The 27,718-nt window shown below is 29.4% G+C and overlaps 2 protein-coding genes across 2 annotated transcripts; both read right to left on the bottom strand.

Annotated features, from left to right (window-relative positions):
* Nucleotides 1–3,772: 3,772 nt before the first annotated feature.
* Nucleotides 3,773–5,405, bottom strand: LOC129880265 (probable galacturonosyltransferase-like 9). Its single transcript, XM_055954224.1, has one exon. It carries the CDS (start codon nt 5,266–5,268, stop codon nt 4,105–4,107), a length of 1,164 nt encoding a protein of 387 aa, XP_055810199.1. The 5' UTR covers nt 5,269–5,405; the 3' UTR covers nt 3,773–4,104.
* Nucleotides 5,406–16,367: 10,962 nt separating this feature from the next.
* LOC129880264 (pyruvate dehydrogenase E1 component subunit alpha, mitochondrial) lies at nt 16,368–22,801 on the bottom strand. The gene is made up of 8 exons (XM_055954223.1): nt 22,049–22,801; nt 21,648–21,727; nt 20,229–20,306; nt 19,647–19,742; nt 19,487–19,558; nt 19,325–19,378; nt 19,167–19,232; nt 16,368–16,686 (listed from the first exon to the last, which is right to left on the bottom strand). The coding sequence occupies exons 1-8, from the start codon at nt 22,731–22,733 to the stop codon at nt 16,642–16,644; spliced, it is 1,176 nt and encodes a 391-aa protein (XP_055810198.1). The 5' UTR covers nt 22,734–22,801; the 3' UTR covers nt 16,368–16,641.
* Between the last annotated feature and the right edge of the window lie 4,917 nt (nt 22,802–27,718).

Genomic DNA, 27,718 nt, shown 5'->3' with positions numbered 1-27,718 from the left:
AAATTGCATCATAAATGCCAATTATAGTAATCATATTATACCTGCAAATATATAGTATATGCCTAATAATTTGATTTTGTTTTTGTTGAAATTGTACAAAGCATGTGAGGAGACGTCAACTTGGGAATTTATTTAATTGGCAATTATTATAACAATATAAAAGGCAAATAAATAAAGTAAGTAATACGCAATTACCAAAGTCACTAAGCTTTCACATGAGGGTATCAATGCTTTCATTGTTTCAAACCTTTTTTTTAATTTGTCGACGTTTGATATTTGTATTAAGGTCCGAAAAGATTGAAATTTATGTATTGTAGGCCTATTTTTAGAGCCGATGCTTCAAACAATTTTTTTTTTCATTCATAAGAGTTTGACTTGAAATCTTTAGTTAAGAATCGAAAAATTTCAACCATCCAACCACAATTTATTATTCGATTTTAAACCACAATGAACATGGCTCTCGTAAATCTATGTTTTTGAAATAACAAATTCATGTTACTAGGATAATGGACTCTGGAATTCATACACACTGAGTAATATCAAATAAAAGATTACTTATCTTTTAACTTAGATAAATTAGACTTGTATGTTTATTTCAGAAAATAAATAAGTTTTTGAGAATATATTTGATAATTAGTGGGTGAATAAGAATTTTTCTTTTGAAAAAGATATTTTATCGGTCTAAAATTATGTGACATATTTTTTTTTTGGTCTTAAAAATAATGTTACACTTTTTCATTTAAAACTAATTAACTTGAGACTTCTCATTTTTCTTGTAATGAAATAATTTATAGTCATACAAATGCCTTTGTTTTGGTTTAGATCACAATTTCAAAAGAGATTAAAAAAAAAGGTTCTTAAACTTTGGCTCTACTCAAACATAATTGAGACAAAAACAGTATTTATTAGACGTTGTAATTTTTTTTTGCAAATTGTGTAGTATTTTGATGAAATATTGAGTAACAAAACATTCATAATAATATCTATATATTGGTTGGAATACTTAACAAATTGAGTTAATTGTGAAGGAAAAGACCTCTGCCCAATATATGAGGAATTCATTTTTGCCTTTTAAATTAGCGTTTGGATATGAGATTTGATTTCATGAATTGAAATCATGATTTTATTCTTTTTAAAATGTAAAATTTGACCCATAAATTTATAATTTATCTATAAAAAAAAGATCCATCATTTTAAATTTTGCAAAAAGAGGTATATGTTTGCCGTGAAAAGATTGTTTGCACCATGTGGAGAATTATATTAAAGAATAACCTAGTTACTACTATTGTTGACTAGTGGGTCGTTATAAAATTATGTCATTTGAAAGTTTATAATCGTTGATATTTATTTATAAACGGAACATGGAGATATGTTATTTATCAATATGACACCTTGGGATATTCCAATGTCTTATTTATGAACTATTATTTGATCATTTGGTAGCTTTTACAATAATTGAAGAAACTTGGATAATTTTTAAAACTTGTGAGGGTTTCACGTTAATGAAAAAAACTCTATAACTTAAAAAAATTTAAATTATATGTTCAAACAAAATTTCAACTTCATATCAATCTGATTTCACATTGCATATTCAAATAAACCTTAAATACACCATCAAACTTATTATCTGAATCTCACAACCAAATAATTTGGCATAAATTGGAAAAAAGAAAACATATACATGACACTTTTCTTTTGCTTACTCTTTTATTACATATAACATTTGTACTTTTTTTTTTTTAATGAATAAGTCATCTTGTGTGTGCAAATGATGGCTACTAAGTAAAGATTCACACCAATTAGAACATCATCTTTGGCACGATTTCTTTTTATTTTTGGTTGGCCACTATAGAAACCAAAACACATATAATGTACATTAATATTTGAAGTCAATGGTCATTAAAAGGCCAAAAAAAGAAGAAGCATCCAGCTATTATCCATGTGCTACATTTTGATATTCACATTAAAATTTTGGAGCCCTACAAATCATATGCATACAAATTAAGTCAGAGGAACAAGTTGAGCAAGGCAAATACTCCCCTTTGACCCAATTTTGTGTTTCAATGTCTGATTCGACACAAATTTTTTTTAAAAAAAATATTTTTAGTACAAAATAAGATAAGAAGAGATTTGTAAATTTATGCTGATCATCCCGTATTCTGCTATTGATTTTTTTAGGATTCTATGTTCTTCCTGAAAGTATGTTAATTTCTATATTGTGTAGAATTGAGTATCTTCAGAGAAGAGCGATGTTTACATCAAATCAATAGATTCATCATAGTAGAGAAAAAAATAACACATAGACTGTACTCGAGCTTTGAATCAATGTCTCCAGAAATTAAGAGTATGCCTGCGTGTTTCAACAAGAACACCGAAATAACCTAATTCATAAATATTTGTGTGATTATAATCAAGAATGATGTGAACTCTTCAATTATGATTTTGGCCGAACCTAATAGTTTTGATTATATTATTGAAAAATCCATTCAATATATACAAATTAAAATTAAATGAGAATTTAGTAACTTTTAAAAGATTAGAATCTCGAATTCATAAATTGGAACCATATATTTTAAGCATATCTCTCTTGTAAGGAACCTACAAATGAGAAAAATTGATTGAAAACAACTTTGATGCCAAGTAACAACTAAAGTTTCTTCTTATGAGTTGGACACCTCCCTTTTTTAACACTTCAGCTTTTTTTCCCTTTTGCCGTTATAAATCATTGTCAACACCCTTAATCAATCCTAATCAATCATTCTCTTATATAATTAATAAATAATAAAGTTCCTAATCACATTATTTATTTATTTTAACTTCATAAAAGAAGAAACATAAACAACTACACAATTATTAACATTACCTAATCAAGAGGTCCAAAAACTACATTAGTTTATGTTGTGAAGATACCTGTATTTTTTATATGTAATAGAAAACCAGAAAAGTTGAGATGAGTTATGGAAGATTGGAATCCAAATCTGAAATGTTGTCAAAAATAGTTTTTTACTTTTGCTGTTATTTTTAAAATATTAAGAAAAGACAAAAAAATCATATTTTATTCTTAACATTAATTACTTATTTCTCAAATCATTTTTTCTTAACGGACTTGCAAAATACAGCAAATAAAAATGAACTGAGGGAGTAGCTTAGTAATTATTCCTCAATTTTGCATGACAAAGTTTTCACTAGCTGAATTATCTGTTATTTGTAGTATTCCATCCGTTCATTTTAATTTGTCCAGAATTTTAAAAATAGATTTTCGTTTTACATATTACACTTAGCATATCAAGAATACAATTATTATTTTTCAAATTTTACTTTCAACATTAATTACTTATTCTCCAAATCATTTCTCAAGACCTAAGATTATATATCAATTAACATGAATATTGTAATAAAATACCCCTATTAAACATAATTGGCTCGTGTATGACAGTATATATATATATATATATATATATATTATTAATAAGTCAATAGTCCAATAGCTAGTAGAACATATTTCAAATACTAGTGCTGCGAATAACTAATTTGAAAATTGACAGACTAAGAAAGTTTGGTCTAGCAACATTATATTAACCTACTTGCCTAATTATTATTATTTGGAGTTTACAAATGGCAAATTGGAAACACACTAAAGAGATCAATTAGGATAATATGATAGAATGATATGTAAGTTTTTCTTTCTTGACCAAATGGAGTAATTCCAATACGAGATTCTTCGGAGCGAATTCAAATTAATCGAACTTCAACACAAGTATCAAATAAAAAATGGAAACCTAAACTAGGAGACTTTTCATAGCAACTCTACATTTAGTCCAATCCAACACGAATATCAAACACTAAGCGGAAACTTAAAAAAAAAGGAAATACACCAAAAAGTGAACAAACAAGAAACTTAAAATTGGCTCAAAAATTGTTCCAAAGTCCATGAAACTACTAAAAAATATCCGTGTAATCATCTTTAATCACTAAAACAAATCACATTAAACCCCATTAATTTTTTTTTCTCTCTCTCTCTCTCTTTTTTTTTTTTCAACTAATCAATCTGTACAAGGCTATCAAAGAATCACTTAAATCAACCTTGTCAAAAGAAAAAAAAAATCAAATAAAATAATTGGAGTAACCAAAAAGATTATTACTACTACTAGAAAAATCCAAATTATGATGATTTTGATAGTGTCTCATTTTAGTCCTTTCGTAAGTGGGCTTGTAGTTGGGCTTATACAAATCATAAGGCTCCCAAAGATAATCCAATGGACAAGGCCTTTTTTCATCAAGCCTAACCCATGGTTTTCCCTTACCAGACCAATGTAACAAGCTTACTGGGCCTGGATGTAATGATCTACAGGAGCCCATTACATTATCACCGCCGAGCCCATGTTGATTCCACCGGTGATTAATGGGCTCGACGAGCCCACCAAAAACAAGCAAAAACGGCGGCAATGAACCCAGTTCGTATATTCTTCGTTGTCTTTGTATCTCCATCCATTTTTCGATCTTTTTCCGGTAATCTCCTTCTCTCCATTTCTGTAAATCCATTACCATTACCCCCGTGTTGAAGTAACACGGGTTTCTTGACCCGAATACCCGGGGTAAATCCGGGTCGGACCAGAAAGAATCGGTGAAGTATTTCGTGAAATTTGTATGGCAGTATTCCGGTGCTCCGATGATTCGGGAACCGGAAAGTGGGATTTTCCATAGCTTATGGATATCGTCGACGAGGATGATATCCGAATCGAGGTAAATAACCCGGGTTACAAACGGGTCAAGCATATCACCGAGGTAATTCCGGGCATAGTTTAATGGGTTTTCGAGTGCGTGTCGGATCGAAGATGAGATGAGATTTAGAACTGTATCTTCTCTGAATATATAGACTTTGAAGTTGAGTGAAGGGAATATGGATCGGACAAGCTGGGTTAAAACCCGAGGACTAGACGGGTCGAACTCAGCGGCGATGAAATGGAAGTAGATGTGTTCAGGGCAAGAGGAATGACGGAGAACCGAGTGAACAGCCGCCATGGATCCTCTAAGATATTCCGAATCAAGCGTCATCGCTACATGAACCATCGTTTGGGTTTCCGCCGTCACCGGACATCTAACACCATTTCTGTACTCCGGCGCCTCTGTAAATCGTCTTTCCTCAGGAAAACTACGAATCCCAAGACACCCAAATGGGGAAAACGAAAACCCAAGAATTAAGAAGAAACAAAGAGCTGTAATCGATTGAAAATTAGAAAAATAAAACCCAAAACAACCCATTTTCATCTGGGTTTTTTGGGTTTTGTTGAGAAAATATTGTCAATAACTTTTCTCTTCCCTATATAATGAATGTTATTGAACTGGCATCATGGTGAAGGAAAGAATAGAAGAAGAAGAAGGAGGAAAGGGCAAAGAAAGGAGAATAAATTACCAAATATATACATATTTTTGAACATTGAGATGCGTTCAACAATACTAAAATTAGACCAGAAAACTCAGTGATTATTACTTAAAAAATCAGTAATAATTAATTAATTACCATAAATAGCAATATGAAAAAAAATATGGGATTTATGATTGTCACAATCTAAAATTTATGGAAGGCATGGTTTGGGTTTTATAAACCCAATACAGAATGGAAAGGGCATTACTGTATATTTGATGGTTATTTAAATTTTGTCATATCATATTGTTAAATTTATTATTATAGTTAATGAAAAAATTCATTTTTTGTTACGATTAATTTTGTGTGATCGGTTATTCTCTCCTTTCTTTTTTCTCAGCATTTTTTAATACTTATTATGTAGTAATTATAATTCATTATTTACCCAATTTTTTACGATAAAATTATCACTCACTCTAAAAAAAATTATAAATTTATCTTTTAAATTATTGATATATAATAAATAAAAATGATATAATTTATCTATATATTAAAATCATCAAAATAATAGAATACAATGCAACATAATTGTAATATTTCATGAAACTATATGTATTAACCGTCAAAAACAAGGTGGTAATATGATCTTAACGGGCAACCTAACAGTAATACGTAAAGATTAATTAGTTAGAGAAAGAAAGATAAGGGTTTTAGTTTTTCGTAACATATTTAAAATCATAAAATTAAATAATATTTAATACATTTAACATATTTTTAATATAAAATCACAAAAAAAATTGTTTTTCAAACTTCGTATCAAATTCCAAAACAAAGAGACCACGGGTTGCTCAATACAATTATTGACCTAAAGACAAATCTTAATAAATGTCATAAATATTTTAGCTAAAATTATATAATTGATAAAATTACAAACAAAAATAATTGATTTAAAATAATTGAATTTAAAATTGTACATTAAATCCTCTTAAATAGGAAAAAAAAAAGAACAAAAGAAAAGGAACAGGAAAAATCAAAACCAACATGACGATAGATGTACTAATTAATGAAAGATAGAAATTTAACCTAATTCGTTCACTCATTTAAACAAAATATCTTTTTTTTTTAATGGTGATTGAAAAATTATATATTATATATAGTCCAATACTACTTTCAAGTTCTTTTAACAAAGAAAGTTTATAAATTTTCTTGTATAGTGACATATGAATGGACTCTTCCTTCCACGTTATCAAATTTTTATTTTAATATTTTAAGTTATAATTAATTTTAAACCTTCGCTTAAAATTTCCTTATGATCATTATAAAAATAGTACTATATGTATTGTAAAGTCACAATTAATATTTTGAAAAAATAATTATTTACTTATATAGTGTACTGTAAATCCTGTTTTCAAAATTTTAAGTTGTTAGTTAAGAAATAGATTTTTATTTTATATTTTTGAACTTTAAATTAAATTACTTAAAGTTTATTATCCATCAATAAGATTTTTGAGAACAAGAACCAAGATATTCTATTGCAATAAATAAATAACATTTTATTCACTTGAAAGAACTTTTCTCAAATTATATAATTAGACACGGACTCTTTGCATATAAAACTAACATAATGACCCTTTGTATTATAATTATACACTATAAATATATAAAAGTAACTAATTATACGTTAAAAACAAAAAAAAATGAATTTAATTATGTAGCTATTTAGTGAAAGACGTGATTTTCGGTTGGGTTTAAGTGGTAGTTAGCTCTAGTGTTTTTAACTCTTTGCTTTTGCAATCAATTTTGAACTTTTTCTTTTTATACCTAATCAAATGTTTATCTTTTAATTGACGTTTCCATTTGTTTACCTTCTAAATTAGATAAGGCAAAATATTTATTTGCATCTTATATCAACTTAATAAATGAAATATATCTTACAATATATTCATAATAATTTATAGTTCAATCAGTATAAATGTTTATTTTAATTTATCTCTCAATTATAATAAAGTAGGATGATTTTGTATAAACATCATACGAGTAAAATTTTGTCATAAATAAGCTAGTAAAGGTCTATTTGGAGAAAACAAAGAGTTGCTCGGCCGATAAATACTTTTTTACAATCAAGTCATCAAAAAACCAAAAAGATAGAAAAAAAAAAAGGAGGTCTATTTGGAAAGTTACCGTTTTACTTCATGTGAAAGTATTTTTTCCAATCATATATCTTGATCTAAAAGTTTATTAAATATATTGTTTTTAGAGGTCACTAGAGATCAATCTTACAAAAAGACATTATATAATTTTAAGTTATCTGCTCCCATATTATTTCTTTATTTTTATTTTTACACGCTCATTAAAAAATTATTAATAGAAAATATATTTTTATCAATTTATCCTTTAATTCTTTTAAACATAATTTTTATGTGTTTTTTATCCATTAATACCAAATAAACAATAGAATAACTTTTTTAAATATATATAGTTTTTAAAATTTATTTTTTATAGGAAAAATAAAAAAATAATTAATTTAATTTTAATTTTATAAATTAATAAATAAATTAAGATATATATTTTAAATAATGTGGACATATAATATGAAACAGAGAGAATAACAAGTTTCTAAATTAATCATCTAATTTTGCCTCAAGGTTACTTTTATATTTCTTTTTTTGTGCCTTAATTAATTTGAGTTAAAAGATTCTTGACTTTCCTAATTTTTCAAACTAATTTGGCTGCCATACATTCTTTACGTGGATAACACGTCTAAATTTACATTTATGACTTTCGTCGTTATTGTTATTATTTTTGCACAAACAAAACGAAAAACGTAACTTATAGTTTTATACCATAAACACGTCTAATTATTCTTTTTAGAAAATTATAACTCATATATTTAAATTTGTACGGGCGGACAACTAATGTGTCTAATTGAAAATGAAGTTTTAACAGAATCTATATTATAATTTTATTTATTGATCATATAATCTTATTATTATTATTATTATATTAAATTAAAATTACAATAAAAATTCATAAACTTTAGTTCCTCTATATACTCGTTTTTGTTTTGGATTCCGAATCATCTGATTAAAAAAGAGATTTTTAATTTTAATTACCCTACATAAGAATTCAATAAAACCAAAATAATCATAATTTTAATATTTTTATATCTAGTTATTATATATATATATATCGAAATTGACTACAACTTATTAAGACTTAAAATCTCATGATGTAATTATGGAACAATTATGAAAAAGATAAAAATAAATATTGGAGAGTTAAAAGGTTAAAAAGAAAGGTTAAAGGTATATAGGAAACTTGGAGGAGCAGCTGGATGCCAGCTGGGAGTGAATAAAATGAGTTGTAATTTGATGTCCACTTTACATATACTGCTACGCATATATATGCCACGTGATCGATCACGATGTTTTTTTTGTTTTTTTTTATTGTGAGGATTCAATTTTTCATCTTATAATTTCTTTATTTAAGATGTGAAAACAATTAGTACTAATATTTGTGTTAAGCTAAATAGTTTCATATTACATTTTTTGGAATGCAAATCTTATTTGAAGAATAAAGTATTTCTCTTTTGAGTTGTAAAAGCGATCACTAATATTAGTATACCTTACACTTTTTTGGGTACAGATAGAGTCGAATTCAGAATTTGAAGATTGAAATGGGGTGGGGCAGCATCAGAGACGGCTCAAGGGTAAGACTAATAAAGCGTCTATTTTAGACCCCTCCAAAATTTTGAGGCAGATGAGGTGGCAAAAAACGAGTGGTTAAGAAGGCGTTGTTTTTAACAATGTTGCAAGAAAAAGTCCCAACTTCAACCAATGCACCTAGACAAGTTTTAATTATAGAGTGTACAATTAAATATATGATTCTTTCTTAGACTATTTATACATATATATATATGTATGTTTTTTTAAAAAAAAAATTACTGGGTGCACGTGCACACTTACGGCACCATTTAGGTCTGCCTCTGGTTGCTATATAATACTTAATACTTTGTGTATCGGAGTGCCCAAAGTATTTCTCTTTTAATTTAGATATATTTGGTACAATTGTTTTAATTCGATTTTATGTTGCAGTATTTCTTTATTATAATAATGTATTTTAAAAAGTATATTTTATATTTAATTTTTATTTTATCCTGCCCATACTAGCTAACATGTTACAAGTTTTTTCATACAATCTCTTGAGTCTTGAGATAATTTGAAGGAGAAGCAAGTAAGGTCTCAAGTGTTATTTATACAAAGATTTTTAATATCTTTTGTGTAGTCAGTAAGGTGATACACCCTTCAATATTGGTTCTAATGGTATTAAGATAGGGGGACTAATCTAATTAGAGAGTCAAATATTTAGTTTAGAGATATAATAAGTGTTCTAGCTAATTCCTTGATTACAAATTTTCCACCCTTTAAGGATAGTTTTCCAAATAAAAAGGAAGTAATGAGACAAGAATTATTTTTTCTTCCATTCGGTGTTCGCTATCGCATTGGAGCCTGACTAATTCGGATTCATGTTGCGTAGGATTCATTCGGTTAAAGCAATCCTTATAAAGAATTTTTTTCATATTTAAGGCTTGAATTCGAAACTTATAATTAAGAAAAGAATAGCTTCATCCGTGTACCACATCTATTGGTGGTGAAACAAGAGTTATAATAGCCATAAAGAGAAAATGCAACACTAAGACTTAAGGGGGGGGGGGGGTTGGTCAATATTTTTCAATTTTCTCATATTTGGTTGGTCAAAACATCAAAGGAGTAGTTCCCCACTCCTTAGTAGTTGCTAAAGGCTTCTTTCTTCTATATCGAGAATATAGGTCAAAAGTGATCTTCTATTTTGCTAGGAAAACAAGATCCTTAAAAATAAGGAAAATGACTTTCTTAGTCTAAATAAGGACAAGAAGTTACGTAAGTGACATTGCAAATTCATTACCTCTTCCAATCCGACACCCCCTCTCCTTGACCATCCCAACACCACCACCTCCGAACCCCATTACTCACAATATTTCATCCCAATAGTGTTTTGCTAGATAACATATAAATACTTTATTTTGAGATAATATCTTTTTTGTTAAATTTGATACGATTTAATATGTTTTTTTCCATATAATATTATTTCTATATACTAATATTTTTTAAAATAAATTTCCCATCTAATCAAATACTTTTAGCAGATGGACATGTACTTGGGTGTTCTTGTGACCATTTTAAGTCTGATAATGGAGTGCATGTCTTGTTTTAATTAGATGACAACATGAGGCAAGAATTAGAATAGTTGTAAAGAGAAACTTAGGATGAAATTGAATATTAAGTCTTTTGGGGAGATGCAAAAATAATGCCTTGTAAGCCTTTACAATTTGTATATACTTTATTTGGATGGTTGTTACCTATTATATTATATTATATTATATTATATTATATTATATTATATTATATTATATTATATTATATTGTTATTTTAAATATTATATTTATTTTAATTATTATTTAAAGTTTATTATATTTTATTATATTATATCGTTTAAATTAATTATTAGGTAACGATAAAGAGTCTTATTTTATGTAATGATAAAAAGTCTCATTTAAATAATTAATGCATTGTTAATTACTTTAATATTTTTTTCTCGCTATGTCTTTACATTGAATAATTCTATTTTATTCTTTACGCTATCTTTTTATAGTAGCTTTATCCCGTATCCTACTTTTCTTAAAGGTTTACCATTCAAATTATTGATGTGTGACATTACATAACGATAGAAAACGATGCGATTTATCCAAGTGTTGTATTCATTTAATAAGACGTGATACAATATAATACATGATGAAACAATATGAACAATCATTCAAACAGAGTATCAAAAGAAAATTAAATTATAAAATAAAATTTTTATTTGTGTGTTTTTTTCTTTACCTATTTTGTAGGGGGGAAATCATTTAACTAAAATAATAAATGAAATGAACCATAAAATCGATCTCCGCAAAAGAAAATGATTTCATCAATAGTGAACTACCTATTGAAAAGACGGTTCAATTGAATCTGTTCCTTGAAAAATTATATTATATACTCGATATATCTCCCCCTCTAAAACTTCGAAACCTCTATTTCTTCTTCGTAATTGTCTGCTTTTGCTTCCCTAATTACTATTACAAAGAGGGGGGGGGGGGGGGGGAAACCAAAATTGAAACATGTCACACATTAATTTAACATATTTATAGTAATTGTTCATTTCCCTTTTTGACAAATATAGCCACCTGATTTTGTCGAGATGTTTCTTTTTTTTTTTAGGTGGATCTTCTTTTTCTATTTTAATAAAAGAAACATGCCAACCTCTAAATCTAATTTTACTGGATCTATATTTATTAATTTATTTATTCTACAACTAGAACTCTCTATTACACTATTAAAATAGTAAACATTATTTTTGAAAGTCGATATTTCATGATATTTTATGGAGAAAATAGTCAAATGCCCTTTAATTTATATTCAAATTTTTAACTATATATTTTAATTTTACGGGGGTTCTATTACTTTTTTAAAAAGAGTGAAATGCACTTATTTTGCTACGTAAGCATTTAGAGAGGTAATAATTTCCATTTTAAACAATTCAGGAGAGTAATAGAACTCCCGTGAGATTAAAGTGTAGTTGAAAATCCAAAGTTAGGGAGGCATTAGGCTATTTTCTCAATTCTCATGATCTATGTACACAAATATATTTATCAAACATTGTAAGAGTTTAACAAAAATTATCAAACATAGCGAGAGTTTTCGAAATATGTATCAGTAATATATACAACAATTTCTGAAATTCACTTTGTATTAATATACAACAATTCCCTTTGATATAACAATTTATTTATATCAGTGATACAACAAATTACCCCGATACAACTATTCATTTTGCATATGTTACTATATCACTAATACAAAGAAATTTCAGAAACTCTAGTTGCATTTAATAATTATTACTATATTTGATAATCACACCTCAAACTATCACTATTATTTTTTTTTAAATCCAATATTTAATTGTCTTGAACAGGCAGAAATTTCACTGCACGATTATATGTATATAATTAAAGAAGAAATTGGAATTACAGAGAAGATATATAATTTTATAATGGGTTGCTTCAGATTTTGGGTACCAACATGTTATTATTAGATTATATAACCACTATTTTAAACAAGTTTTGTTATGTACAAGACATCGTTTGACGAACTATATAGTATATTTTAACTAGTTATAGTACCTCCTCTGTTTCATATTAGTTGAATTTTCAAGGTAATGCACATATATTAAGAAAAATATTTAAAGACAAAATTTGAATCTTATTTTTCTCTATTATCCTTTTGTTTAATCATCATCATAAAGATAATTCAATGTAAAATCATAAATACAAGTAGTTCTTTATTGGAGTATAACTTTATACGTAGTTTAGTTTACTCTTATAAAATTAGAAAACTCCATTAATGAAAAGGATAAATATAAAAAAAAAAATTAAATATTTCTTTTAAATTTTGAATAATTAAATTATTTTAAACAATAAAAAAAATCTAGAAATTCTGGAATAGAGAGAATAATAAAAATTAATTAATCAACATGGTGCACATGAAAGTTGAAACTTTTCACTATTCCAAAATTTAGCAACTCTCTAATTGGCTACACGTATTTGGTCCCACCCCACCCCACCCCACTCCCAAGAGGGAAATAAAAAGAATAAAGAAAGAAAAAAGTCAAGTCACTTTGCTTGGTCGTATCTTTAGGCATGAAGTTAGGTCATGTATGGAATATAGAGTGAATTAGTAATGTTAGAATTAACTATATTGAAATTAGTTACGTTCATATTATTTTTATTAAATAATTGAAATGTGTTAAATTTGATTGTAAGTCTAATTTATATCTTAAAATCTAGTTTAAAAAAAGGGAAATTTACATAAATATGTTATATTAAGAAAATATTTATTATTTATAGCAATAACTTTTTTTTCATTGGACATTTTTAATACAATTTTAATATATATTGTCAAGAATAATTTATAAAACACATATAATACAAGTTTTATTATGGATAATATTATTTATAATACTTTATGTCAATTCTTACCAAACATGAATAATATATTTTAAAACACATATAATATATTTATATTGCATGCATAATTCACTTTTAATACATAGTAAATTTATCATACTATTATTATGTATTGTTATAAGTATTAATAAATAAAAAATATCGTTAAAATTAATAATTATTTATTAAAAAATATTAACCCAAATAATTATTATTTTTTTAAACAAAAGGTACAGTTGAATCCAGACATCAAGAAGGCCCAATGGACCTTTTTTTTCATCCCTCTACCTCACAATCGATTTCAGTCATTTTTTTATTCGAGTTTACTGTTTGGTGCGGTACATGATATTTATGGATCGGAGGTAGAACTAATATAAACATACATACATTAATTACACAAAAGGTTAAAAATGCTGCCAAATAAAAAATTATTAAAATTAATATATATATGTATGCCAACACCTTCTAACAAACGTTGCCTTAAATTAAAGAGATTTTCAAATATTCAGGATGGAATGGTTTTATGATTTCACCAACTAAAAATGTTATTAAATAAATTGTAATTACAATTGAAACGCTAAAAAAGGAAATGCGAGTTAATATATCTCCTACTGAAAATATCACGGAATGCCTTTAAAAGAGAAGAATTCCTTAATTACCTAATTCTAAAATGAAATTAGAAAACTTATAAGATTTATTTGACTTTTTACCAAATATGGTACATTTTATATTTTCCTACGTGTAATATAAAATTCTCTCGTATTAGTTAGTCAGATATCAGTAATCCAAACATTAGTTATGCAAATATTATTTATTTCACTTTCTATCATACATTACATGTATTAATAATACAATTTTTTAAATTATAAATTAAATATTATATTAATTTTATATATAAATAACTTACTTCTTTATTAGCTATCGAAATCCTTTATAAACTCTTTATTAATCACTCTTGGAAACCTAAGCAGTATAAATAATTACAAAGAGACAACACAGGAAAAGGATGGGTGGGTGAAATGGGTTTTGGAGAAGGGCAGTTGATAGAATAGTGTTGGTAGGTGCATAGGATTCTCTGAACAAGCAGAGCTGTGGATATAACAATACTGGTTTCATTTTAATTTGTTTGTCTGATTTTAATTTGACATCAAGTCTTGTGGTCTTAAATTAAAGATATCTAAAATATATCAAAATATATTTAGGGTGTGTTTGGTACGAATGATAATATTTTCCACGAAAAAATTATTTTGTTGAAAAATAAGTGAGTTTCTTAATTATTTTTTAGTATATGATAAGTAAGTAAGAAAATATTATTTCAAGAGTATTTATATATTGTTTAGCAAAACACTAAGAAGACGAGAGGTAATGGAGAGTGGGAGTTTGGGGGTGGCATGGGGTAGGATGGCAAGAAGTGAGGGTTGAGTAGATGGGAAGAGACAAAAATCTTCTTTTTTTTTTTGAAACTTAAGGAAAACTCGCAATTACTATAACTCCTGCCCTTCAGGGTGAGCATTTTGTACGCACTAAATAAATTCTCTACTATTTAATAGCTTGCAAATCATACAGAAATGTAATTGCACTAGGCAATTATGTGCGACAGGCTCGACTCAGAAGACAATGAGGAGGGATCGCTTCTGAGTCACCCGTATGAATGCCCATCCTCTAACCAACTGAGTCATTCTGAAGGATAGGAAATAATAAACTTGAAATGTCACTTATTCAACTTGTTTTCCTTATTCTATTAGAAAAGTCATTTTTTCAAAAAATTTTTTTTTTAAATATTTTGACCAATCAAATAAAATAAAATATTTTCCTCCGTATCAAATACACCATTAATTTTGTGATTTTAAATATATTAAATAAAAAATAATCAAAAAAAGAACATACATTTGATACGAAAAAAATAAGATAAATAAATTAAAGCTAACTGGTATTAGCCAATCCAATGTAGTAAAAAGTTGCAAAGCACACAGATTTGAATTGATGATGAAATGGTGATGCAATGATATTTAAATTGAGCGAAATGGGTATACTTTTTTATTGGTGGACAGATAGATACCTGTCAGAGTTCAGACGGTTTTGTTTGGCTGCATTTAAATATGCTGCCCCACGAGGGGAATATATATTGAAATGCTTAAAGCTGTGAGCTGGGAAAATAGCTTTTTTCACTCTTATCCAATGTCTAGTACCCTACCATTCAGCTAATATGTTGTCTCCTAATTCCCATATCTATACCTTTTCAACCTACTCTATATAGTATTGGCGACTTGGGTCATATAGATGCAATTTTTGTTAATAATTTTATTAAGAAAATATAGGGGATTTCATACTATTTTCCTTGAATTTTTGTGTATAGATTGTTTGTTACAAGGGTCGTGTGGTAGCCAAAGACTGCAACAAGTTCGATGAACAACCTTTCCTCTTGATCTAAGGTGCAAAGAGAAAGATCTCTTTTTTATGACTTTCACTTATGGATCCACCAAAAATATAAACTAAATCAACAAATTCAAGACATGTATGTATCTTACACACAAACATTTATAATTATAGATAATATATATTTCAAATTAATTTGTAACTCTTAAAATCAAATATATTTATTTGATGCAAACATCCAGTCTGAATACGTTTTTCCCAATGATAGGACCCTGCTAGTGTGTAGTGACTACTGAGAGGACCAAGATAGGAAGACTAGTATACAGTGAGGCTTACGTCTCTTTACACAATTTAGATGAATTGAGGAATACTGAGGTAAACTGGTGATAACAGCAACATACCCATTGTGATCTCACAAGTGGAGTTTGGGGAAGATAGAGTGTAACCCGACATTATCCCCTACCTCGAGGAGGTAGAGGGACTTATTTTGAAAGACCCTCATCTCAAGTAACGAGGTAAAATGGTGATATGAATGTAAAAACAACTCAAGCTGAAAACACTGTGTAGTGGTGCTACACTCAAATTTATTACCATCTAAGATGGAAGAATAGAGGAAAACCTTAAAAAAACACGAGAATTGTGCTTACAGTTAGAGAGAGGAAACATTAACAAGGGAGGAATTTCCTACATTTAAGACAAACCATTTCAGTTACTACGCTTGATGAAATACAATGATTTTACCATCACAATTATTTGCTGTACTCATAGCTTTATCTCGTGTGCGTATGAAAAGGGGATCAAAAAATGCAACCACGGCCCTCAGGGAAGTGTAGCTCTGAGTTCCTTCCTATCTGCTCCCCAGGCCTGAAAAATAACACACACTGATCAGTTCAAACCATCTAAACATTCTACACCGAGAGTATTTCACCCAGAATATAATTGCTCCTCAACGAGACATATTCCGGTCGTTCTTCCATTCACTATTTGAATAGTTTTTTTTGTTTAAAGTGATATTATGTATAACTTAACTCTCCTAAAAACCGGAGCTGCAAAGAACTAGGATTACCTCTTCAAACTTAACCACTCTTTCCATAGTTCAAATGTTCAATATCCTAAAGCTATCATTTTTGATGAAGGTGTTCCATTAAAAAAAAAAAAAATAGGGCCTCAAGAAGATGCATAGTTATAAGGAACAAAAATAAAAGGAATCGCTAGCCCCAATACACTTCTAAAACAAGAATGCTAACAAACTCCAAAAAAATGTCCAGTAGTAATTACTAGGAAGTGCGGAAAAAGGATTGAGTATGGATTTAGTTTTAAGTGGGTGATTTGAAGTTGAGATGCCATATAAATACTTTGAATAAATTCTAAGGCAATACAACAAAAATCAACAAAAAAATCACTTAAGGGATAGTGCAACAAGCTACTACAATCACTACGGTAAATGAATTATAGAACACTTAACCAACATCTAAGATTGATCAAAAGAAGCATAGTAGAAGGAGCCAGCTGCTATTCATGTAGCTGGACAGGACGGGTCTCTCAGCAAAAAGTTCAGATGCCTTCTGTTAGTCAATAGACTGATTGATCAAGGAAAAGGCTCCTATGATTTAATTATTAGATAGCCCAGGATCACATATTCCTTACACCTCATATGATAAAATAAAAATATTGCTACAATATCGTCTCAACTGTCATAAGTAATAATTAAAGTCCGTTCAAGGCAACAACCATCATATCTATATCTAGTATGAAGAGTAAGGGATCCAACCACATGATCTGATTTGGATCTACTCTGCAAACAAACCTTAACAAAATTCCAAATATCTCTTCATATTCAAGAACAAAATCTATTTGGCACTAGCTTAATTGGATATTGTCCTATCTGCATCCTTCTAACTATACACAGCTAACATTACAAGAAACATCAAACACTTCGTAGCATTGAAGATCTACGAACAGCAAAACAGCACACTTCCACTGCTGGTACTCTCAACTAACTAGATGGTTAATCCACAAAAACATAGAGAGCACTTCAAGTTTGAAGCATCTCCTATCTCTTCATTCCATAAAACTTAGTGTAGCAGTCACAACAGTTTGTAATTCTTCTTTAGTCTCAGCGTGTTCTTCATGCCATTAACATGTGCTCCACACACAACATTTTACCAGAGAAATGGAAAGCAGCGAGAATAACTTAACCACATTCCTATTGACTCTATCACACTATAGAAACAGCGATTAAAATATTATCAAGCCCACAGCACGCTACTACTACGGTTATCAAGAGTTTATCCTTCCCAATATGCTGTCAACTCGAAGGTAAGGCCAATGACAACTACTGACAGAATAACTGCAATTGGGCTAGTCTCCATAAAGCTCAAAGTAGTTCTTCCTTGGTTTGGGAATTTATTTATTTATTTTAAAAAAGTTTTTACTGAGGTTCTCACAGGCCACTCTTATAAAAGAGAAAATCATGTGAAACTCCCAAGTCACTGTACCTCATTTAGTATCGAACTACAGGAGGCACAACAAAATGGCAATTTGACAAGAACAGAGTGCTTTAGCACATGGCAACTCTGGATACCTAAATGAATAAATGTGTTTATCACTAGTGCAAAGTACTCTTAGAAGAATACAAGGCAAGGACCAGTAACTTGAAAAAATTCAAGCAAAGCATGCTACTCTGTTTACCAAGAGTTTTAACCCTTCTCAATATACTGTCAAATGGAAATTAATGCCAAACCGACTATTGACACAAAAACTGACCCCTTTGTGTGAGTGATCTCCATAAAGCTTGCAAAGTATTACTTCCTTGGTCCAGGGAAATTAAAAAAAATCATTAGTTTTTACCAAGGTCTCCTCTATATTCAATGATCGGATTACAATCCTGTCAACTTAACTCCATAGGCCACTCTTATAAAAGAGAAGATCATCTGAGAGTGAGACTCCCAGTCACCCTAGCTACTTGTTTAAACAATTATAAAAGAGGTACAACACGATGACAACTAAAAAAACAGGGTATACTAAAGCACATGACAACTATGGTTATAGGAATAAATGTGTTTACAGCTAGTCAAAGTGCCCTTAGCAGAATACTAGGCCCAGACCATATTTACTGAAGTTTATTTCAAGGATGGATTTCCATATCACAATATTTTTCACAAAACAATGTGCTATCTTGTTAGTATATTCAGGATTGTGGGTAGAATTCCGTTGCAACTGATTACTTAAGTGCTATATAACGTTTTCTAAAGAAAATTTGCAACTATAACTCAATTTATAGAAAATACACTCTTCAGTAAGTAATATAATGAGATGAACTATGAATTAGAACAATTGCATACCTCAACTCCAAATCCTTTCACATATACATTCGTAAAGAGCTCAGAAGGGTCAGGCATGGGGCTCTCCTGGAATACAGTATAAGCAGTTACTAATCAGCTAAAAAGTAGTTACCGTAATTAGAATCACTAAAGAATAGAAGATAAAGCACCGCCCTCACCTTTGCTTTAGCAATAGCTTCATCTACAATTTTTCTCTTTTCTTTTTCAATATCCTGGAGAGAAGGAATAAAAACCGATAAAAGATTTGAGCAGTCCTTTCAAGATCAACGCAACACTAAACATAGTTTTCCTGGGTACAAGCTTTAGAAAGTAATCTTTACCTTCAGCTCCGTCTCAGTGGCTATATCATGGGCTAATATGAGTTTCCTGATTCTTTCAATAGGATCACGTTCCTGTAAAGTTAATGATAATCTTATTATTAAGAGTTTCTCTGCAGTATTCACAGGCTTAGATGTATTAGAAAGTCTAGGATGTATTGACCTGTCTAACACCACTAATCTCATCACGAGTGCGGTAGGTGCTTCCAGGATCAGACATAGAGTGACCATGGTACCTATAGGTGTCCATTTCAAGAATCTGAACCAAATTGAAAGAACATTAAAATGTTAAGTGTTTACAAAATTGCTACCAACTAAAAATTCCTGAAATTTGTCTTATGTAGAAAAAACCATCATAATGAACTTGCAGATTCTATAAAACAATCATATAAAAGATAAATAAGGATAAATGTTTGGATAATAATAACGACATTTGCAATTTCATTCTAGTATCCCTTTTATTTCTTCTCCTCTTCTTTCCTCCTGTCAATGTTTTATTGGCCAAAGCTCACTATTCTTAACAGTTTCTATAAAATTATTAGAGTACATAAAGACACAAGGCATCTAAAACATTATGTTTTACAGCGTACAAGACATGTACAAACAAGAAATTACATAACAAAAAGAACTACTGCCAACTACAACTGAAAATTAATCTGGAACAAGGCATGATATGTGCCTTATCAGAATATATATATATAGAGAGAGAGAGAGAGAAAAGAGAAAAGGCATGATATGCACTTACAATTGGTCCATTCTTGAGGGCATGTTGCTTCGCAAATGTGCATGCTTGTTTAACGGCAAAGACATCCATACCATCTATCTGTTTAACATTAAAAAAGAACACAAGAGTCACAAAACATCAATATTTCCTACACTAAGTGAAACTTAATAATTGATCCTCATATAATAATCTCTATTTCTACTCCGTCTTTTTGGCAGGAGAAGCTCTCTCTTCTTTTTGTTTTTTTCCATTTTCTCCTTTTCTTGCTAGGCCTGCCTGCGGTAAAACTAATATAATCTTCTACACAATCTAGCACTACCTTGATCGTAGTAGAAGGACCATATAGGTAAATATAACACGTGTATCATACACACCTAGACAATCATTCTAGGTCTCCTAGATGTGTGCCATGCTCATGCAGCACTACATCCACAACCCCACAAAATAGCCTATCAGAGTGAAGGTCTGAAGGATGCCCTTTTTCTATCAAAAGTCAAAAGGCATCCTTCATCTCTTTCTTTTCGTTTCCTTTTATAAGTCAAAACAACTTAGTAGGTGACCAGAATAACAGTCATGGTCAAATGAGGAGAGAGGCATCGAGATAAAGTGCTGGGAAATCTGCACAATTCTCATTAAACTTAGAAGGTGACTGGAATAACAGTCATGGTTTTTTTGTTTTGTTTTTTTTTCTTTTCGAAGAGCTAAAGCAGAATTGGATTTGTTTTACAGCGTCTTCTTTTATTATCAGCCGAAAGTTTAAAGTACAACAGAAGTTCCTCAGGGAAGATGGAGGATCGTAAGCATTAGTATGACACTGTCATAATTGACACTTCATTTGTTGTCTCCTACTGGCTTGAAAATTGATGGATTCACTGGTTCAGTCGTCTGAAAGTCCGAAACCAATGCAAAGGCAAGAACAAGTTTATCATAAAGCAATCAACATTATTTACGACAAGTCGACACCTCCTTCTATAAGTAAAAACTTGAAAAGATTAAACTTCAATACATGGCCTTGACTATAAAGATAGAAGACAAGCTTGGCTTCAGAAAGAAATTATTTGGTGGTGAAAGGATGTCAAAAACGAGTTTCATTTGATTCAAAGTCTGATTGAGACTGATGCAAATCACCTGAAATTTGAGTTCCCTTGGTTTTCTAACTTTGAATATTAGAAGGATGAAAGTTGCTAATTTTGGAAAACAACAAGGATGTTTTTTGTTGATATGGATATTTGAAGGATTTACCTTTAACCTGTGGGCATGCTTATGGATGTCAGAAACTCAATTTTCGTTTATTCTAGATTTAATAAGAAATGTTCACTCAAGTGTTATACTATTACTAGCACATTCACCAAACTATCAGCTTCCAAATTAAAAGAGAAAACAAATCAGGATCATCTAATTCCTCCCTATAAGCTTTAACAAAAAGGAGATGCACATTACCTTCAGACCAGGAACATAATCTCCTCTCTTGTAATAAGCTGGACTCTTTGCAGCCCTCCATTCTGCTGTCCCCATTCCATCTGCATCAGCAAAATAGCAATTTGAAGTGACAACGCATAACATACTTAACGAAGAAGGCAATGAATCTTATTTTTCAGTATAATGTCAATTGTAGTCTAGAATTCGTAAGTCATTAGTTAAGGGAACATTCTACCCATCAGAATATTACAGAAAACACTCGAACACTTGCAACATATACACAATTTTGACTAATGAAGGCAAAAACTTATGGAAACAAGTGTACTTATCAATCAAATGTGTATTGCTACTAACAAAAAAAAATAAAAAATAAGGACTTTAAGTATTAATACTACTAATCGAAAGAGAATTCTGTTTCTTACAGTGATTATTCTCGCAAACTAGAATTGCAGGAAGATCCCACAACGCAGCCATATTCAAAGCCTCAAACAACTGCCCTTGATTAGCAGCACCATCACCATACATAGCGAAAGTCACATATTCCTCTTTAGAATACTTCTGTGCAAATGCCAATCCAATCCCTAAAGGAACCTGAGCACCAACAATACCATGACCTCCATAAAATCCACTTTCCTTCTTATAAAAATGCATCGAACCACCTTTACCTCTCGAACAACCATCTCTCCTTCCCATAAGCTCCCCAAACGACTCCAATAAAGTTCCACCACGACCGAGGAAGATACAATGATCTCTATAAGCAGTAATAATACAATCCTTTTTGGTAATTGCAGCTTCCATACCAACACCAACAGCTTCCTGTCCGTCGTATAGATGGCAAAATCCGCGGATGAGTTTGGCTTTATAAAGAGAGTCGGCAGCGATCTCCATCCGACGCATCTCCGTCATGTCCTTGAAGAAAGTCATGAGTTCCTTAGGGCTTGTATCGACGGAGCGGGAAGGAGGATCGACGTTGTGGCCGGTGAAAGGGAGGCTCGTCTCAACGGTGATGGTGGCGGTGGAGTCCGATGATAGGCGGCGCGTGGCGCACACGGCCGCCGATATAGGCTTCAAGATGTGGTTAATTCTTCGGCTTGTTGATAGAGCCATCTTCGATCTGTATTGAGCGAAGAAGAGAGAGTTTGTTGAGTGCTGAAATGGAGAGAGAAGGTGGAAACTGGAATTTTTTATATACTTAGTTAGAAATAAGCAGATTTGCATATTTAGTCCTTCGGGTATTGATAAATTTAATTTTTAGCACTTATATTAGAGTATTTGATTGAGCATATTTATTCCTTAATTAATTAAAAAAGTGTGCTTTTGCTTCTTTATTATATGAAATATTACGATATAATTTTTAAAAAAATCGTCCTACTGTTAAAAAACAACGTCTTCCTGTTATTATTGAGAAACAAATTCTTTCGTCGATTCCTTAAAATTCATACATCATCACACATTAAACATTGTAAAATCGGACGTATGGATCAATGAGATAAATATGAGTGCCTTTTAATCATTTGGCATGTGATTCAAAAATAAGGATTTCGGAGTGATACTTTGCGAATTTTCATAATTTTAGAGTGAAAGCAAAAATGATCAAAAAATTCTTTTAATCACGAATTGAAACTGTATAATCATCGTTTCAATATGCAACAATCGATATTGTGGATAAAGATATTTCTTTCATGCAAAAAAAAATATCCATGACCACAAAGAACACTATAACCAAAAAGATGAATACCTAATCTAACAAAAAAAAAGAAATTTGTGAAAATTTACGATTTGAAGGATTAAAAGTGCATATATCAATTATGCTTAATTAATAATTAGAAGGATCAAAACCAAAATTTATCAATATTCACAAAATTTCCTCTATTTAAATAAAAATCAAAGAAGGAGCTGTTAGAAAGAAATAAAAAAGAGGAAGAATCTGACTATTCGAATGTCCCATAAGTTGTTTTTTATTCGAGTGCGGCTTATTCTCTTTTTTGTTTTTCAATTAACACTTCGAGTGTCCCATAAGTTGTTTTTTGTTAATTTTGGTCCATTTTTATTTATTTTTTTGGTCGTTTTTCAAATTCTAGTTTTAATTTTTTTAAATGTGAGTTATTTCAAGAAAAAAAATTGGAATTAATTTTATCCTATATTTGATTTGAGTTTTAGCTAATCTTGAAATTATTTTATCCCATTATTTGAACTAAAATGATGAGATTACTATCAGCTATACAAACTGGGGTGAAATAATTTCTTAGAATATCCTTACTTGTTCCATTCACGTATCAAATTACGCACCCCTTGCCTAGTAATAACCAAAGAACTTTAATTTGGTAAAAATTTGAAGAAATGTTCCTTATATACAACGATAACACACCATTGTATTCCCACAATTAGGATATGAATATGAGGAGAGTAATATGTACGCAGTCATATTTCTATCTTGTAAAAGTAGAAAAATTAAATCTGAACTCTCGACTCTAGTAAAATATATTAAAATTAAATATCAAAAAAAATACAATAATAAAAAAAACATACTAAAATAAAAGAAGAAACTATTCAAATATTTCTCTCCTTTCCCACGAAACCTTCGATAAAATAAATGAGCTTTCAATTTTGCTTCTCCAATGATTTGATTCATAGTTTCTCTCAAAACACATGTTGATTTTTTTTGTCACGCAGACATTGATGAATGTGATAGTAGTAGCTAAATATTCTAGTAACTATAGTATATAATGATGTGCTAAATAGATTATAATTATTTCAACGTTTTTTTTCTTATTTTTTCAGGCTCTATATAGTGGGCCTTCCAGGAAATAAAGCTCCAAATATTAGACTGAACCCTTTTTTTGGATCCACCTACCGAGGGATAGGCGTTAAAGGCTGCGGTTGGCGGTTGCCAATGCCAATTGCCAACCCTTGTTTGTTGAACTTTAGCCTGAGTTTTTCGAATACAGTTTTTCTATTTATGTAAGATATATATAAAGTCATATATTTATTTTTTAATATTAAATATATTTCACAGATAATTATATAATTATCATTTTTTTATAAAAGCTATTTAATTATTATTTTTAACATAAAAATGATTAAATTATACATTTATCCTCTTCATATTGGGTAAATTTTATAGATGATGACGTAGGTTTTATTTTTTTCACAAAAATTACTTAACTATCATTTCTAACCTAAAATTCACTAAACTTTGAGTATACTAATACAAGAATCACACAATCTGAAAATACTAATTTTTCGATAGATAACCAATTTTTTACTTTTTGAAAAAAAATTAATAAATAAAAATTTCAATTTGAAAAGCAATTCATATAAAGAAAGTAAATAACCCTTCATATTCTTTCCTTTTCCCTACCATTTGAAACGTACAAGGTAATCTTCTGTGTACCCAAGTTAACTAAATAAACTGATGGAATTCATTAGTTTTTCAAAAAAATATAAAGTAGCAACTTGAAATCGACTTCAGGTATTTACTGTGACGTTGCAATTGTACCACTAGATCACACATGTTTTTTTATAAAATATTTAATTATTTTTATATATATTTTTCAACTGCAATTTTACATTTTAAAAAAATAATGAAATCCCTCAATTTCATAAAACAGAATAAAATACCAAACACAATGATTTTTTTTAAATATAGGTTATGCACATTTTGTACGAAGAATAACTAACAGACGTTCGACGAATTTTTTAAAGTTCGTCAATTTTCATTTAAAAAAATCATTGAAATACAGATGAAATTCGTCGATTTTTAACATTTTTTTAAGTAGTGTTCCCAAATGTCACCTTTAGGTTCTTGTTGATTTTGGTTTGGAGCAGGTTCTTGATTTGGATTTAGAGAAGTTGTTTTTGCATATTTACCATATGATTTCTGGTATATATTATGGTAAATTCCTTTGCAAATTGAGCAACAAATTTGCATGTTGCCTTTCTTGAATATTTTTTGCGGGGTTTTTTCTCTGCTTTTTTGTTCTTGGATTTTTGGGTCGTGATAGGGCTTTCTAATTGAATGTTTATTTATTAGCTTTTTTAAAATAAGTTATTCATGAGACGGTTAATATTTTTAGATTGTGTGATTTTGTGTTAGTATATTCAAATTTTAATGATTTTCGTGTTAGAAAAAATAGTTAAATGACTTTTGTGGGGGAAAAAGTGATAGTTACGTGAACTTGTGAGATTACACTGATATATTGTTGTTGTTTCAATAATACTCTTAACCTTAAATAACTACATAAAATATAAATAGTTAATTTAAAATTTTCAAAGAATAATTAATAATATTAGTTTAGTAAAATAAATTCTTAATAAACATTTTCTTAAATGAAGTATTAAGTCAACATATGACAATTAAGTGAAACGAAGGGAGTAACTAAGGCTAGTGAAATTTCAGAATTTCACCTAAAAATGCAAAATTGGAAATCTAATTATGAGTATAATGGATATTTCTTCTTAATTACTTAACATAATACTTAAGATTTTCAAAATATTACAACTCCTTGATTTTAGATTTCAATCATTTTCATCTTCTATTTTTATCACGCCTTTCTCTTAAAAAATATTATAAGATATTTGGTCTTTGTAAAAATTATTCATGGAACTGATAAATTAAAGTTATTGACTATATCTATCATTCGTATGTGATATTCTCATATTTAAAAAGGCTATATTCTCTATGATCTTACTTATGATATCTTTTTTGTAAACATAGATATTTAATTCAGAGAACATGTCTCTCCATTTTAAAAACTCAATAATTGAGTCAGTATTATTTTTGGATGTGCACAGTGATATTTTATAGTGAAACTCATCAAATCTATTGAAAGTCGTGGTGCATCTTGAATTCACTCAAAATCAATATGAGCACTCACTATTCACAAAGAAAATTGAAACTAATATGGTTGTTATAATTATCTATGTAGATGCCATGTTAGTCATCGATATCAACTTACAGTTGATTAAGAAAACTAAGGCAATACTGAAAAACGTAGGGGAGTTGGTATCAATTTATATGGCGTATTATATTTTGATTCGATTAAAATAGTTATAACTGTTATAAATATACTACCTTTAATAATTAATTAGGCGGAAAGAGTAAGGAACATAAAAGAGAGCAACAGAGAATACAATATGTATTTCTTAGTTTGTTGTTCAGTACATTTCAATTGTCAAAAGCTTAACAATTTATTGAGAAGAAAAGGGAAGATGTGGGAAACTTGACCACTTGAAGTGGGCACCACACAATTATTTAAAAGTGAAGATAATATTAAGTGGATAGTCAACTACTTAGCTGCTAACAATAACAATTTTTTGACCAAAATAAAGCAAATGTCACAATCCATAATCCCGTTAAACAGTAAGGACACCTACACCCAACTCATTAAATGAATTATTTTCATATTTTAGTTCATTCTCATTAACAACATGCATAAAGTACGCATACATAATTATAGGTCATAAAAGATGTTTCGAAGTAACATAATACAATTGAAATACCCCCAAAGACTTGGTAATGGAATAAAATAAAATAAACTATATTTTAAGGGAGAATAAAACTAAAATAAAATAAAATAATAACCTAAGTAACAAACTATTTTAAAATAGAAAAATAAATGAAATGAACAAAATTAAAATTTAATGCCGCGTATCAATTAACAATTCACTATGAAACTCTATATTACAAACCTCTTGACACCTCCACAAGCTCAACTAGTACTCACATCCAAATCAATAAAGCTGGATAATAAGAGAGTGATGTGGCATCTCTCACTAGCCAGCATTGACATTTATCTTTTTCTCTGTTTTTTTTTGGATCTTTTTGCTTATTTCTTGTATCAAATTTAATGTGCTGATGCCTAAAAATCTATATGAAAGAGGCAGGCATTCACGTAGCAAAAGTTGTCACCAATTGGCATTTACAATAGCATTTAAGTTGTCGTCAATGTGGTTATCTCCGTTATACATTGAATTAACATTTTGTAATTCATGGCCTTTGGCAATCAAATAGATGGACACAGCTGCAGATATTTTGGGGGAGGAAGCACCACAACTAAAGTTTGATATGACAATTAGTATGAAAATAAATT

This window comes from Solanum dulcamara, chromosome 2, assembly GCF_947179165.1.
Source record: "Solanum dulcamara chromosome 2, daSolDulc1.2, whole genome shotgun sequence".
Taxonomy (NCBI): domain Eukaryota; kingdom Viridiplantae; phylum Streptophyta; class Magnoliopsida; order Solanales; family Solanaceae; genus Solanum; species Solanum dulcamara.
Note: the sequence above shows the minus strand (reverse complement) of the source record. Positions and strands in the feature narration are given on the sequence as shown.

Coding starts and splice junctions, on each gene's coding strand:
- LOC129880264 (XM_055954223.1), bottom strand. CDS start 22,733: ATGGCTCTATCAACAAGCCGAAGAATTAACCACATCTTGAAGCCTATA. Junction 21,728..22,048: donor AGTTTGCGAGAATAATCACT/GTAAGAAACAGA, acceptor TTGCTGATGCAG/ATGGAATGGGGACAGCAGAA. Junction 19,379..19,486: donor CCACTGAGACGGAGCTGAAG/GTAAAGATTACT, acceptor CCTTCTCTCCAG/GATATTGAAAAAGAAAAGAG.
- LOC129880265 (XM_055954224.1), bottom strand. CDS start 5,268: ATGAAAATGGGTTGTTTTGGGTTTTATTTTTCTAATTTTCAATCGATT.